The 13,839-nt window shown below is 42.6% G+C and overlaps 1 protein-coding gene across 2 annotated transcripts in view; it reads left to right on the top strand.

Annotated features, from left to right (window-relative positions):
- Positions 1-73: 73 nt before the first annotated feature.
- Positions 74-13,839, top strand: part of GOSR1 (golgi SNAP receptor complex member 1) — a 28,097-nt gene continuing 14,331 nt past the window's right edge. The window contains exons 1-6 of one of the 2 annotated variants that reach the window (XM_084219167.1): positions 74-113; positions 473-581; positions 1,904-1,991; positions 2,189-2,296; positions 3,336-3,427; positions 3,585-3,659. In XM_084219167.1, the coding sequence (XP_084075293.1) occupies positions 83-113; positions 473-581; positions 1,904-1,991; positions 2,189-2,296; positions 3,336-3,427; positions 3,585-3,659 (503 nt within the window). In that variant the 5' untranslated portion in view covers positions 74-82. Of the gene's footprint in view, positions 114-472; positions 588-1,903; positions 1,992-2,188; positions 2,297-3,335; positions 3,428-3,584; positions 3,660-13,839 lie in introns of both variants that reach the window. The other variant, XM_084219166.1, reaches the window with a different exon arrangement.

Raw genomic sequence — 13,839 nt, 5'->3', positions numbered from 1 at the left:
AGGAGGCCCGCCCGGCCCGGCCTGCCCCGCTCCTCCCGGCCGCTCTGCCCCGCCCGGCCCGCGCTGACGTTGGACAACAAAGATGGCGGCGGGGAGCAGCAACTACTGGGAAGGCGAGTGGGGCGGGGGGCGGCGGGCACGGGGCGGCTGCGGGGCCCCGGGACACGGCCCGGGCACGGCAGGGCGGGACCGCTGCCGGGACCCCTCTGCTCTGTCCCGGGCGGGCGCGGGCGGTGCCGGCCTGTCAGCCATGAGGCGCCGGTGCCTGCTGAATGAAGCCCGCGGCCCCGCCGGACCCTCCCGGGCTGCGGGTGAGGGGCTGCGGGTCCCCAGCCGCGCCCTCCCCTCGGCCCGGGGGCTGCCCCGGCCACGAGGGTCCCCTCTCCCCTGCGTGTTTCTCTTGCTGCGGGGCGGGAGCCGCGGAGGTGCGGGGTCCCCGGGCGGGTCCGTGACTGTCCCCCGGCCCCTGCAGATCTCAGGAAGCAGGCGAGGCAGCTGGAGAACGAGCTGGACCTGAAGCTGGTCTCCTTCAGCAAGCTCTGCACCAGCTACAGCAGCTCCCGAGACGGAAGACGCGACAGGTATAGGTACTAGCCCGTTTCTTTATGTTTTAAACGCTGCCTGTGGTGCTTGGTGGGGTTTTATCGTTTGCTGGGTGCTGGTCCCACCTGTGGCTCTCAAGGCTTGGCTTCTCGGGGAGCTTTCAGCGGTTCTTGCTGCTGGTGTCACTCTGGATGTGATGTTGGAGTGTGAGTCAGGCTGTGGGTGACAGGTCACTGGGGAAAGCTGGATTTTGTTCTGTGTGGGATCAGTGAGCTTTTTAATGCTTGTTACGCTGGCTTAATTCTGAGTTTTTCTTGTATTAAACTAACAGGAGGTTTTCAGGGACTTCAGTATAAGGGGAATTTAGCTTTATGCCTCCCAGGTTGGCTGGTGTGCTACTTGTGAGCTCTTCCCTGCAATTCCACAGCAGGAATTATCAACCTCTTTTTCCATTTGCAACCTTTTCTTTCCTTATTAACTATATCCCTTGTGGGTGTTGCTGCTTTAGGCATGTGTCTTGATATTCTAAATAAATATAATAAATAATAATAACTTTATATAAATAAATAAAATATTATATTTTATTTTATTTAATAACTGAATCTATTTTGTACCTCTCCCTCAATTTACAGGTCTGGAAGCCTGAGAGCACCTCAGCAATGATAATGTTACTCTTGAGCAGCCCTAGTTTCACTTTTGTTTCTGTCTCTGTGCTGTTACTTGCCGTGTAATCCAACTGTTTTCGTTATTTTTGCTGTCCTGTGCCAAACCAACTTCTCTCACTCAAGACAGATTACCAGAGCCATGAGTGGTCTCTGAAGGGTGTTAGTTGCCACAGTTCTGCAGGCTGGTCTGAGATGTGACTTTCCCTTGTGGTTTCAGTTTATAAGCAAGTAGGGAAGAATGTGTGAAACTACTTGTGATAAATGTGTGGTCTGTGTTGCTCTGCAGGACAGTGATTGCTTAATAGGTCACAGGTTGTCCTAACACTGTTATTGAGGTGTGATTATGTTGCTGGAGTAACATGCTAAGAGTGCAGTGCTCTCTCCTGCTAGTAAATAAATAAATGAAGATTAAAAGCTGGAGGGGAGGAGGACACTGGTACCAGACAGGTGTGTGGTGTCAGGCATCTCTTCCCAGGAGAGGTGGTATTTATTTCCTGCAGGTGATGCAGTGTCTTCTGTTCAGATAGGAGTTCAATCCATGCACAATAAGAAAATGTAATTTTTCAGAGTTTATTTAATCTCTAGCAAACCTGGGTATAGTGGAGCTTTCCAACCCCTGTCACTGGTGTTTCCTTAATTCTGGCACTCATGAAATGATGCAACTTTTCAGTAACTGCTCCTCCTCTTCTCCTTAGCTCTGACACAACTCCTCTATTAAATGGATCAAGCCAGGACAGAATGTTTGAGACCATGGCTGTGGAGATTGAGCAACTTCTGGGAAAGGTAACTCGAGTTACTTTGGGTTGATTTCAGCATTTAGGCAGCATCCCAGTCCGGATTTCTGTGACAGACATTAGGAAATCCCAGTGTGGGTATTAAACAAGGTGTGCATGTCTAGCTGCCTCCTTCAGTTTGTGCATTGTGATTTCCTTGCAAGAATAAGCCATTTCTCATTTCCTGGGGTGTTTTTCCTCCTGCAGCTGACTGGGATAAATGACAAGATGGCAGAGTACACCAACAGTGCGGGCGTGCCGTCGCTGAACGCGGCGCTGATGCACACGCTGCAGCGCCACAGGGACATCCTGCAGGTAACAGAGGGGCCTCCTCCCTGCCTTTCTGGTCTTTCTTTGGCTAAAATAATAATTATTAGTGTCTCACCAGGAGGTGTGAATGCCACTGATTCCATCTCGCTTCTCTCCAGGCTCACGCTGAACTTTGAGCTGAAGAAAATTGTGCTTTTTATGTCATATTGGTGACTAGAACTTAGCTGAGAAAGAACAATAAAGGGTGCTGCCTTGTGTGGGTGGGTTTTATATAGCAAAAGGGGAAATGAAATGAATTACCTTGTCTATGTGGCTTGTCATGTAACAATGTGCAAGGGAGCATCACACTTCAGAAAACATGATTGTAAAAGCTCCTAAGCTTCTCAATGGAGATGAAGGAAATGTGATGGTGAAAGCTACCAGTCAGTGCTATAAATTAACCATATTTTCATGGTATAGTTCTGTTAAAATGCATATATTTTATTTGGCTGGTTGTGTACAGTTTGGTATCTGTGCAATCCATACACAGTGTGAAAAGCAGTAGCATTTGTATGAATGGTTACAGTGGTTTTGGTGCACACCAGCTGCCAGTTAAATTGTGTTTTGAGAAGTACCGCCTGCCTGAAATGGTTTAAAATGTAAAAGTGCATCTTAAAAATAGCAGTCATCTTTATTGTTCAGAAAAGACTTTTTTTATTAATCTGGTGTAATGATAGAATAAACTCAAGAATGTCTTCACCACACCAAAGAAGTAGGTTTTATTAGGGCTTCTGATGGGAAATTTCAACACAAAACAATTCATCAGAAAGGTGAGGGTATCTGAAACTGGGAGAAGGAATTGCAGTGGGTTTCCCTCCACAGCTGTAGCTGCAGCCATCAAATTTAGCAACTCTAAGAGCAGTGAGTTGTAGGAATACTTTGGGTTAACTTCCAGCATTTTTGCTGTTAAATTCCTGAGTTGATCTTGCACTTTGTATTAGAGAACAACTGACAATTTAAAAGGTGTCTGGATCCCCTGTGGGTGTGTTGTGTTGCTCAGTTGACCTCAGGACCCTAATTTTGGGATAACTGTTTGTTATTACAGGATTATACACACGAGTTCCACAAAACCAAAGCAAACTTCTTGGCAATACGAGAAAGGGAGAATCTGTTGGGATCAGTACGGAAAGACATCGAGTAAGTTGTGTTGGTACAGCAAAGGTGTGGGACTGTCCTCAGAGGGAGAAGGTGCAGAGAGTGCTTGGCATAGCTCGCTTGCCTGTGCTCTGAATAAAGCAAAAACAGTTCCTTGAGTTCCCAGTTCTCAGTGAGGTTCTGTTCTGTTGGATTTTAGGTCGTATAAAAGCAGCTCTGGCGTGAACAACAGGAGAACAGAGCTGTTCCTGAAGGAGCACGAGCACCTCCGCAAGTAGGTGTTGTTTCCTCTTTACTGCCTGACTTCTCTGGGGGTGAAACATCTGAATTTCACTCAGCTGGTTAAATGTTTATGCCTTGTGCTGAGTGTGAGCCGTGTGGGGTGGATGATACTCATGGTAGTGTCGGTGATTGGGGTTTAGGATCTTGTCAGTGCCAGGTTTGTGTTGTCTTCAGGGGCTTTTGCAAGTCACTTGTGACTCAGACCTCCTCCTCCCAAGGGAGTGGATGCCTTTCACTCTGACTGGGGTAAAGCTTAAGAAACTAAACAGAAACTCTCATGATTTGGCTGGACTTTCCCTCTCCTTTTTTTTTGTCAGTCAGACAGAGAAAAACATTTTCTCCTTTTGTCTCTAGACAAAAAGCGATGGAAGAGATTAATTCCTAAATTACCTATGCACTTAAATATTTGCAAATTGATTCTAGGTTAGCAGATAACAAGCCAAATAGAAAGCACTTTGTTGTTATTCCTGTTGCAGAGAGGGCATTAAGTTCTGAACTGGGGGGTTTGTGGTTTTTAGAGAGTCAGGAGATAGTTTTGGTCTTCCTGCCTCTCTCCTTGCCTGTAGTTGTGCTAAATCTCAGGCTCACACAAGAGGGCAGGCTTGCATTTAAAACAAACAAATAAATAAATAATTACATGTGGCTTTCTTATGTTTAAGCTTATAGCCAAAACAGCACAAGAAACTTCTACAGGAAATTAAATCAGGTTTTTTTCAGCTGTGGCTTATTGCTGCTTTATCCTCAGTTTTCTGTAATATATTTAAAACTTAATTGACTGAAAGCTTGAATTAGGGCTTCTATTAAGAATGATCTGGAAATTGAATGGTTGAATATTTCTGGAGTTGTAAAATACCCTTCTAAGAAACTGATACTGCCCTGAGTCTATTACTTTGAAAAGTGTGCAAAAATTAAGAGCAGAAAACTTACAGCATTTTGTAAACATTTTCTGGCAGATGTCTTCAGAATTTGAGCCTAACATTTATTGAAGCATTGATTATTTGTTTTTTTAAATATGCTAAACTCTGCAGTATGTTTAAAGGATTAAAATGCATGAAAAATAAAGTTAAGGCAGTTTTAGAAATAGTTTAAAACCATCTGGGTGATTATTTGAAAATGTTAAGACTTGAAAAAACCCCACCATAACACTGAGGAAAAGAAAGCCAGAAATAAGTGTGAGTTGGGGATCTTTAGTAAACAGGGCCAAAACTAATCATGGAATACTCTGCAAGGTGGAGATAACTGTAAGGGCTGTGAAGAAATCCAGTGTAAAAGGAGAAGACAACATTGGCTAGAAATCAAAGCTTGCAAAACTTTTGAATTGAGAATCAGCTCAGAAAAAGATACTGGCGGAGGAAATTATTAGAGAGTTTCAACAGATTTGTCTTCAGAGAAAGCAGTTAATGAGCTATTCATGCCAAAAAGCTGTAAAAACTAAGAAAAGGTCCCAAGAAATCACCAGGAGATGGCAAATTACACCAAATATATTCCTAGGATAAATTGACAAGCTTTGTGTGAGTCATGATGCTGAATATTTGTAGTGCAGTAAATCCTGGTGCCAGACTAATTGACAGAAGTAGATGATGAATATATTTACATGAAGACACAGGAGTAAAAATCCAAATGTTTTCAGTGGAGTGAAATCTATGAAAAGAGCTTGAAAAACAGACACAGACAGGAATATAAACTTTACAATGTATTATTATATTCTCCAAAGCAGTGTAATAGTGCCACAGGAATTACATATTCCTGTCAGATATTGGAGCATTCACTTGGTCTTGACCCTGCCTAATTTATTTTATTAAGCACTTCAACCTATTCCATATTTATTGCATGATCTGATAACAGAATGTGTGAGCTGCTGCCCCAGTGCTGAGTGCCAGACTCTTCTGTCAGCCTTTTCCTTCATGCACAACCATGTGAGACAGGATAAACACAAACTGGGCTTTGCTCTGGGCTGTGTTTTCCATGAATGCTCTTCAAAAAGCTGCAGGCCGGGATTGTTTGGGGGGTGTCTCACTGGGGAGCAACAGGAGAGACAAGAAACTTCTGCTTTGTGCCTAAATCTGCCTCTTTCATTTTTGTGTCACATTGTGAACACCACAAAGAAGATCCTCTTAATGCTACACATGTAGGTAATCCTAAAAAAAGGAGAGGAAATGAAAAATCTGTGAGTACCAGATGCTGATGAATCAAAGGTTCCAACACACATTAGGCAGCAGGGAATGACAAAAAGCACTGTGCAAACCCTGCCAGTGCTTGGCCCTCCATTAAGCCATGAGGATCCTGGATGCATTTGGCCTCCCTTGCCCTGGGAGGGGCTGGCTGCTGTGTCAGTGCTGCTGGCAGCAGTGGGATTTCCACCTTGGAATCCCAGGGGAGCTGGGGCAGCCCTTGGGCAGGGGGCCCTGTGCTGCTGCACCCCACACCAGGGAGGGGGAGACAAAACACATCATGTTCTTCTCCCTTCAAAAGCTTCACTGCTGCTCAGTCCATTTTATAAATCAGCTTTTTGTTGGGAAAGGAGATTTTCTAGAAGCTCTGCTGGCTGGAGATAGGAGGCATGAAGTTTCCAAGTCACTCAGTTTGCTGTCTGAGGTCTAGACAGGTGATTCAAGAATAGCTTTACCAACCACTGGAGAGATTAACAATAACACCTGATACCTCAGATTTCTTGGCATGTCAGATGCTTAAAGAAATACCCAAGTTAGCATGGTCATGTTGCTGTTCATTTTTGAAATCTTGTTTTCTTGGGTCTGTGCCATTCCCTAAAGGTATTTTATCTTTTCTGTTTGTGTGCTTTTGGCCAGGGGTACAAACAAGTCATCCTTTTTCTTCTAATGCTGTTTTCCATCTAAAGAAAACAATTTTGATGAATAGATCTAGCTTAGCATTTTAAAAACTGCTCTGAAAAGTGCTGCCTCAGAGGAAACAATTCTGTTAACTTAAGAGTCTGCCCTGAGAAATTCTGCAGTTATTGATGAGTTATAGTCTAAGTCAGCAAAGAAGGAACTAATGTCCTTTATTAAATTTGCAATATTGTGTGTGTATGCAAGTGAAAATCTCCCTTGTGTTGTAGGTGAGTGGTAGCAGGGGGTACTGATGAGCTTGTAGAAGAATTGATGAAATCTTCAGAAGTTTAGATTGAAATTACAGGTGTTATTACCCATAATGAATTCCTTGTAAAACTGGGTGAAAACACACCAATTCTGTCATTGTGGGGCAACTGTGTGATTATTCCTTTATTACTCAGCTCCAGCACTCAGAAATTAGTCATTTATCCCTTTCTAAAAGAAGTGGCTGGTGGTGAAGCAGGTGCCTGTGTGGTGCAGATATCATTAGCTGTGGTTTTAATTGTTGTCAGGTGACTGCATGGTTCTGCTGAGTGTTGCTATGCAGCCTGAGCATCTATCCAGTAAAAATTGTTATAAATCCTCTTAGTTGGAGTCTTGTTTGTGAGTGGTGCAGGTAGATGAGGTGAACCTGCTGCAAGAGTTCAGACACCCTTATGTGTCTCAAAATGTTCAAAACTGGCACAGAGAGGGCCAGGGTGCCAGAGTAGGTGGGTAAGGAACTTTTTTTAAGGAGGAAAAAGAGGAGAGCAAACAAATCAGGACATGTGCTGCATGGGAAAGAGAAAAGAGGAATAAGAGAAGTGAGCAAAAGGAATAACAGGAGCCTGCAGCAGTTGTGTAATGGTGCTAATTAATAATATATACCTGAGATGATGAGGAGAAATGAATGTTTGTGCAGTGCTTCATGTATGTGGAGTACTCTGGAGTAGTAAACACTTTTATTGCTTTCATTATGGCATTTTGTTATCAGCAGAGCTATTTCAAGTTTCCTGCTGTTGTTTGGGCAGAAATGGGCACATTGAGTAGAGAGTAATCACCAGGAAAACTTCCAAACTTTGGTGGTGGTTCAGGCACGATCTTAATGGAGGGAATGACTTGGTGACTGTTTTTCCTCTAAATAGTGTCTTTCCTGACAAATTTTCACTTCAACACTGATTTGCAGAGAGAAATCAGCTCAACAAAATGCAGAGGCACCGTGCAGGGTTTTTGATTACAGGCGATTTGATCTTTTGGGAGAAAGCTGCCAGTTTCCTACCTTAATAGAATTTCTTTTTCTTTTGCTGTCCCTGTTCTCTGCTCTGCGTGCCCTGGTTTCCATTCACTGTGCTGTTGCTGCTCAGGTTCCTGTGGATTTCAGTGGAACTTCAGGGTTGGTTTCAGACCAGAGAACTGTGATTCCTTCCCTTCCCATCCCCTCCCTAATTTCCAGTTGCAGAGGACACGCAGATGCTGGGCAGTGACTGCTCCAGCTGACACAGTTCAGCCCTGCATCTCCCTCATCTTCTCTTGGAAACAGAGAATGCAGGAGAACCAGCTAATTCACCAAGTCCTTTTTCCATCCCAAGGTGCTTGGGGAAGCAGCAGGGAGGGAGGAATGCGATGAGCTCTTCCCTGGGTGCCTGCTGCCTGCCTGCTCTGCAGCCTCAGAACTGCTGAGCTCCACTTTCAGCAGTCAGGCCCAGTAAGGGCTTTTTTTTTTTTTTTTTAATTACCAAACTTGCCTCTTAATTAAACTGATTTTTTGTTCATGTCAGAGCAGAATGCAGTGTTCTTGTGGTTCCATTCTCTTAATTTGAATGCAGATTTTCACTGAAGCAGCACTTGGGAATGAATAATCTTTGCTCTGTAGCAGTTATGAAAAAAACCCAACCAGCTCTGGCCTGGGAGGACAGAGGAGCTCTGCATGGCCCTGCTTTGGAGGGTTTGGATCTGGTGCTGTTTGGTGCAGGGCTGGAGAGGGGCTGCAGCTCTTTGCCCACTGAACTGGAAGTTACAGTGCAAGGAGGGATTGGGGAATCTAGGTTAAAACATCTCTCTCTGCTGGCCATTAATTGCAAGAGCCCTGCCAATGTTGCGCTGCTGTTTTCCCAAACACTGTTGGCTTGTTTTCTTTGTTTCTGGAATAAGTTTGAGAAATTGCTGCATTAAAAGTGTGTGCCAGTGCTGGATGGCTGTGGTAATCACTTCACTGCCTTACCACTGAGTAACTCAGGCTTTGGGGCAGGGCTCTGTGCTCTGAGCAGCAGCACAAAGAAAATGCTTTTCAAAGAAGGGATTTGAGCAAAGGAGGATTTTTGGTGTTGCAAAGGCTTACTTAAGGATGCACAACAGCTTGTCCTGTAATCCTGTTTCAAGATACAATTCTAGTCTGTCTTTCTGCTCTGTCTCCTATTCTGTTGCTGCAGAGTTTTCTTGATTGCATCAGTGATTCTTTCCTTTAGCCTTATCTCTGTCTGGGCTTGGATGGGTTTTATCTCCCTGGCTGCTGGCAGAACCTCTGTCTCCTGAAGACTCCTGGCAGAGGGAGAGGCCACTCTGGAAGTGGCTGGATCATCTTCCCCTGTCACAGTCCCAGACTGAGTATGACACTTGGCCACATCATCTGCTCAACTGCAGCACCAGACTGAGAATAATTTGCTGATTTCTTATTTAATAGTAAATAATGTTCAGAGAGGGAGACAAGTCATGTCTTCTGGGAAAGGAGAAACTTCACTATATATAATTATGTGACTGTATGAGCAAGTTATTGAAGTAGTTTAATGAGAATTTGGGGAGGTTCAAAGCTTCCAGGCAATGAAGGAAGATGCTCTCTTGGGTATTATTATTATTTATAAATAACTTAATAAAAGATCATGAAAATCAGCCAAGCAATTCGGCATTTAAGAGGTTTTTTTCCTCTAAAAATAGTTTGAGCTTCATTAAGGTAAAATCACTATTCTTTTAATCTTCCTATGCTGTATTTAGGACTTATAAAAAACCTACCCCGAACCACTAAACCAAAGCTTCTCTGTCTCAGTGTTTATTTGCATGCTTTGCTGATAGTTGGATTGCTTTAACAATACTGTAATCAGTAATTTCCCTGACACTGATGACTGTTGTGACATTTTTATACCTCAATATGTCTGAAGTGATGGGGACATCAAATGAGAAAAAAAACCCATCAAACCCACCAGACACAGCACAAAACTTAGTTTGGGGAATTTCCTGTGTTACTTCCAGTACACAACTGAATTATTCAGGTGACAAAGGATGTGACCACATTGATGTTAGGAGCTTCAAGCTCATTGTTTGCTTTTCATCTGTATAAAAAGTGAAGGTTTATGGATGAAATTCCATGTACCCCAGGGAAAGTGGCTGTGGAAGCTCTTGTAGGTCTTTATGAATGTCTGCAGGAGCTAAAGAGCAAACCCTCACAGAATGAAAAATTGCCTCAATATATAATGGGAAAAAAAAAAAGTGGCTGGGACAAAAACTGTGCTCTGGTTCTTGATTCTGGGCTTGCCCTTAGAAACAGCACTTTGGTCTTTATCTGGGGAAAGGGAAGGGTATTAAACCACACTTCAAACTTCAGGGCTCTGTGGTTTCTTCAGAAGTTTTTTTGCTCCTTTCAGAAATAAACAAGTCGCTGATGCATGTTTTATTTGTTTTTAGCTTTCCTTTCAACGTTGTTTCTTAACTAGGACAGCTTCCCCCCTCTAAGGTCTGTGTTGAAATTAGGGCTTTCAGGAGTGCTGAAATCCTTCCTGCATGGGTTAGTTCTGAAAAGCAGGTGCAGCTTTTCAACAGAATCAACAATTGTGGAGTTTTATAGAATTCCTTTTGTGCAATCTCAGAATCACTTTTATATTCTAATGCAGCATGTCATTTTTTTGTCAGTGTGGCTGTGCACTTCATTATTCTTTAGGGCCAGAAGTGCTTGCTCATTATTTGCTATTGGATCCTCCAGTAAAAACAAGCTGTTGAACTCAATTTGATGTGTATGGATATGTTAAATAGTGATGATTTCCATTTTCTCATATACAGAGTGTATCTCTGGAAAGTTACCACACTACTGCATAAATGTCATTCTTGAGTTTTTATTTAATTTCAGCCTCTCCTAATGCATCAGAATTAGGTTCTCATTCTTGGCTGCTGAATGATTGCTGTGCAGATTCCTTTGTGTTCCATCAATTCCATGATGCTAAGCAGAACTAGATCCAAATTACCCTTAAAGCATCCCTATTTTATCCTAATAATAGACTTCTGTTTAGAACTTTTCAAGGACTTCAGTTCTGTTGTGATTTGAAAGATGCAGAGTGTTTTCCTCTCACTTGAGAGACTTGTTTATATCAAGTCTAGTTGCACTTCTGGAAGAATGCATCTTGTTCAGTCTCAGATAAAAAGCCCTAAGAACCCTGGGAAATTGGGTCAGAAGAAAAATGCTGAGATCTTTACCCATTAATGAATTGCATCCTGGGTTTGGCTTGTGGATGGTTGAAATGTAGCGTGCACTTTACATTTTGAACCACAAGTGTTTGTTATGTTGCATAGTTAACTATGCAGCTTTAAGAATCATTTTCTGCAACTTAATTAAGGCAGGTAGAGAGTTGTAAGTCAGGTACCTCAGCCAAGTCCTGCATGAAAGCCACAGAGCTTCTCCCAAAAAACCCTCGAAACCACAGCAGGTGAAAATGCAGTTAGGGAGCAGAACACGTGTCTGTCAGTGTGGATTTTAGGGGTTATCATCCTAAGGATAACTCTCACTTCATTTCTGTGTTAGCTGGACTGGAAATTAAAAAGATATTAATTATGAAGTTGTTTATGTGATGGGTCTTTTACAGAAGACGTTCCCCCTTGTGTTTTCCTGGTTACTTAGGAATGTGTGAATAGTAGAATGGTTCTTTAGCGTTGCCAAGCTTTAGTCAAAAAACACTGAGCTAGAAAAGTGATACAATCTATTTTGTTACAGCACAGATTACAAACAGCTTGTGTTTGTTGTAAGCTGAGCATCTCCTGTCTGTGTGTGCCCAACAAATCAGCCGTGACAGGTTATCCTGGGAGAGCTCCATTGCACTCAGGTCAGTGGCAGATAGCAGAGCCTGTGCTGCTTGCTTTTGAGGGGTTTTCCCTTTAGTTCAAGGTCCCATCCAAATTCCATGTTTTAAACCAGGGGAAATAATGCAGGCAGCCCTGCCCTGGCTGCTGGCAGAGTGTGCAGATGTAAAATTTGAGGAAATGCCGATGGAGTCCATTAGGAAGTTACTGGAATTGTTCTGACAGTTGTGGTTGCTGATAATGACTTACAGTAAGGCCTGCCCTCCTCACTGATTTCACTTTGTTCCTATGGGTAATATGGAGCAATTATAGGGGAGGATCAGGCTCTCCAAGAACTTCTCCCACCACCCTGGTGGTGCCATCCTGGCACTGGTTTGTGCTCAACCCTTCATGTGGACGGCAGGAGCTGTTCTCATTTTTGAAGTTTTCATCTGAGTTCTTTGGGTAAACTGAACCCTGCAGGTTATTGAGAAGCTCTTATTCCCTTATAGATTTGCTCTAAGGGAAGAAGTATTGCTGCTGCTCACCCTCTTGGGGCTCCCAGGCACTTTCCCAGTCGTCTGCATGCCAAAGAGCTTTCTTGGCTAACTCCTCTTTTAGAGAAACAGTTCTTCCACTCTGATAATTCCCATGGAATTCAGTGGAGGTGCAGGCTATAGCCTTTGGAAATCCAGGAGAAACAGCTGTTGCTGTCAGACCTGTGAGGCTGGACCCCTGTTTTAAGGGAGAAAACCCCTTGGTAGTTGTTTGCCTCCTTTAAACTGAGTTAGAAGAACTAATCTTTGTATTAGTTACGTGTTTACAGGTGTTAGCTGCAAAGAAAGTGCTTTTCTTAGTGTATCCAAACTCCAAATTGATGAGCTGTTGAGGTATTTACTTAGTGATGTAGCTAGAAGTTATATTTTTAGCTGAATTTGTGTTACAGGATTGCAGTTGGAGGGAGGAGGTTTCACCAGATTATTTTCCTGGAAATCCTTTGGCAGATTCTTCCCTACAGTGAAAAGAGATGCCTTCTGTGTATTTTTTTGCCCTCATGTACAATTTCTTTCCATCTGGAAAGAAATTCAGCACCAGCCAATGTTGGTTTACTCTTGCCTAGAGCAATGGATTCTGTTCCAGTGCCTTTCATTCTAGATTTAACAAATTGCTTGCATTGATGAAAAGCAACATGATATTGTGCTTTTTTCTTTTCCAATTCTGCAACTATTCCTCATTCTTACTGAAAGTGATTTCTGAGATGTGCAGAAATAAGCTTACTGAGGTGTTCAGAGATGGGAGGTGTGATGATGTTCAGCAAATTTATACATTGATTAATGCTCACATTTGTGCTGGGTTTTGTGTTTGATTGTTGCCTTCTGCAACACACAATGTGACAAAATTGCATTTCCTTAGCATCCTGATTTGTGCTTGAGTTAACACTCAAAGAAAACCAACAAAAGAGAGCAGTTTGTGGCAGTATTGGAACCTTTCTTTGCTTTTGGAGTGGTTTCTTTGGGGAAACTGTTCATCCATCCCTGAAAATGCCTCATGCCTTTGTTTTTGGCCAGCCAGGTTTTCTCATGCTGGAAGTGGAAGATGTATGCTTCCTGGTCAAATATATTGCTCTTAGTCAATAAATACACTTTTACACCAATTCTTGTCTTCTTTAGCAACTTTGAAACTAAATTGAATCAAACTTCGGAGAAGTCTCATAAAATCTGGAATATCTTGTTATCACAGGGAGGAAAAAAAAAGTGTTCTGCTTTACATTCTTCTACTTAAGTTTTTAAAGAGCTTAATGATTTTATGAATTTTTAATATGATAAGGAATGTTGATGGCAAGCAGAAAAAATGAGTTGGAGATGGGGGGGGTTGTGTGTGTTGTGTGCAGAGTGGTTTTTTCATTATTATTTTGTTATTATGATGATGGAAATAACTGAGTGTATAAATCAGATTTGCCTCACACCTATATATTTGTATTAGAGTGTGTTTTGCAGGATTTGCATTCCTGGAAGCTCCACATTGCCTGGTGATCCAGGACTGTGAAAATCTGAAAGATTTATTGGAGGCAGTTTGAGGGAGCAGAGACTTAGTGATTTATCTTGCAGTTAGAGAAAGAACAAAGTAAAATTATTATTCCTGTAGTTCTTCTTTCTGAAAGGAAGAAAATAGTTATCAGGTGCTATATAAGTTTATTCAACAGGGTTTTCCCTATCCATTTTAAATTATTCTATGGGATAATATTGCCCTTAATTTCATCTGAAGGGTTTAAAGCATGGTGTGAGATGAGTTCTGTGCAGATGAGTT

Source organism: Fringilla coelebs (assembly GCF_963513975.1).
Source record: "Fringilla coelebs genome assembly, chromosome: 20".
NCBI lineage: Eukaryota > Metazoa > Chordata > Aves > Passeriformes > Fringillidae > Fringilla > Fringilla coelebs.
The sequence above is the reverse complement of the archived record's forward strand: the minus strand, read 5'-3'. Positions and strand labels throughout refer to the sequence as shown.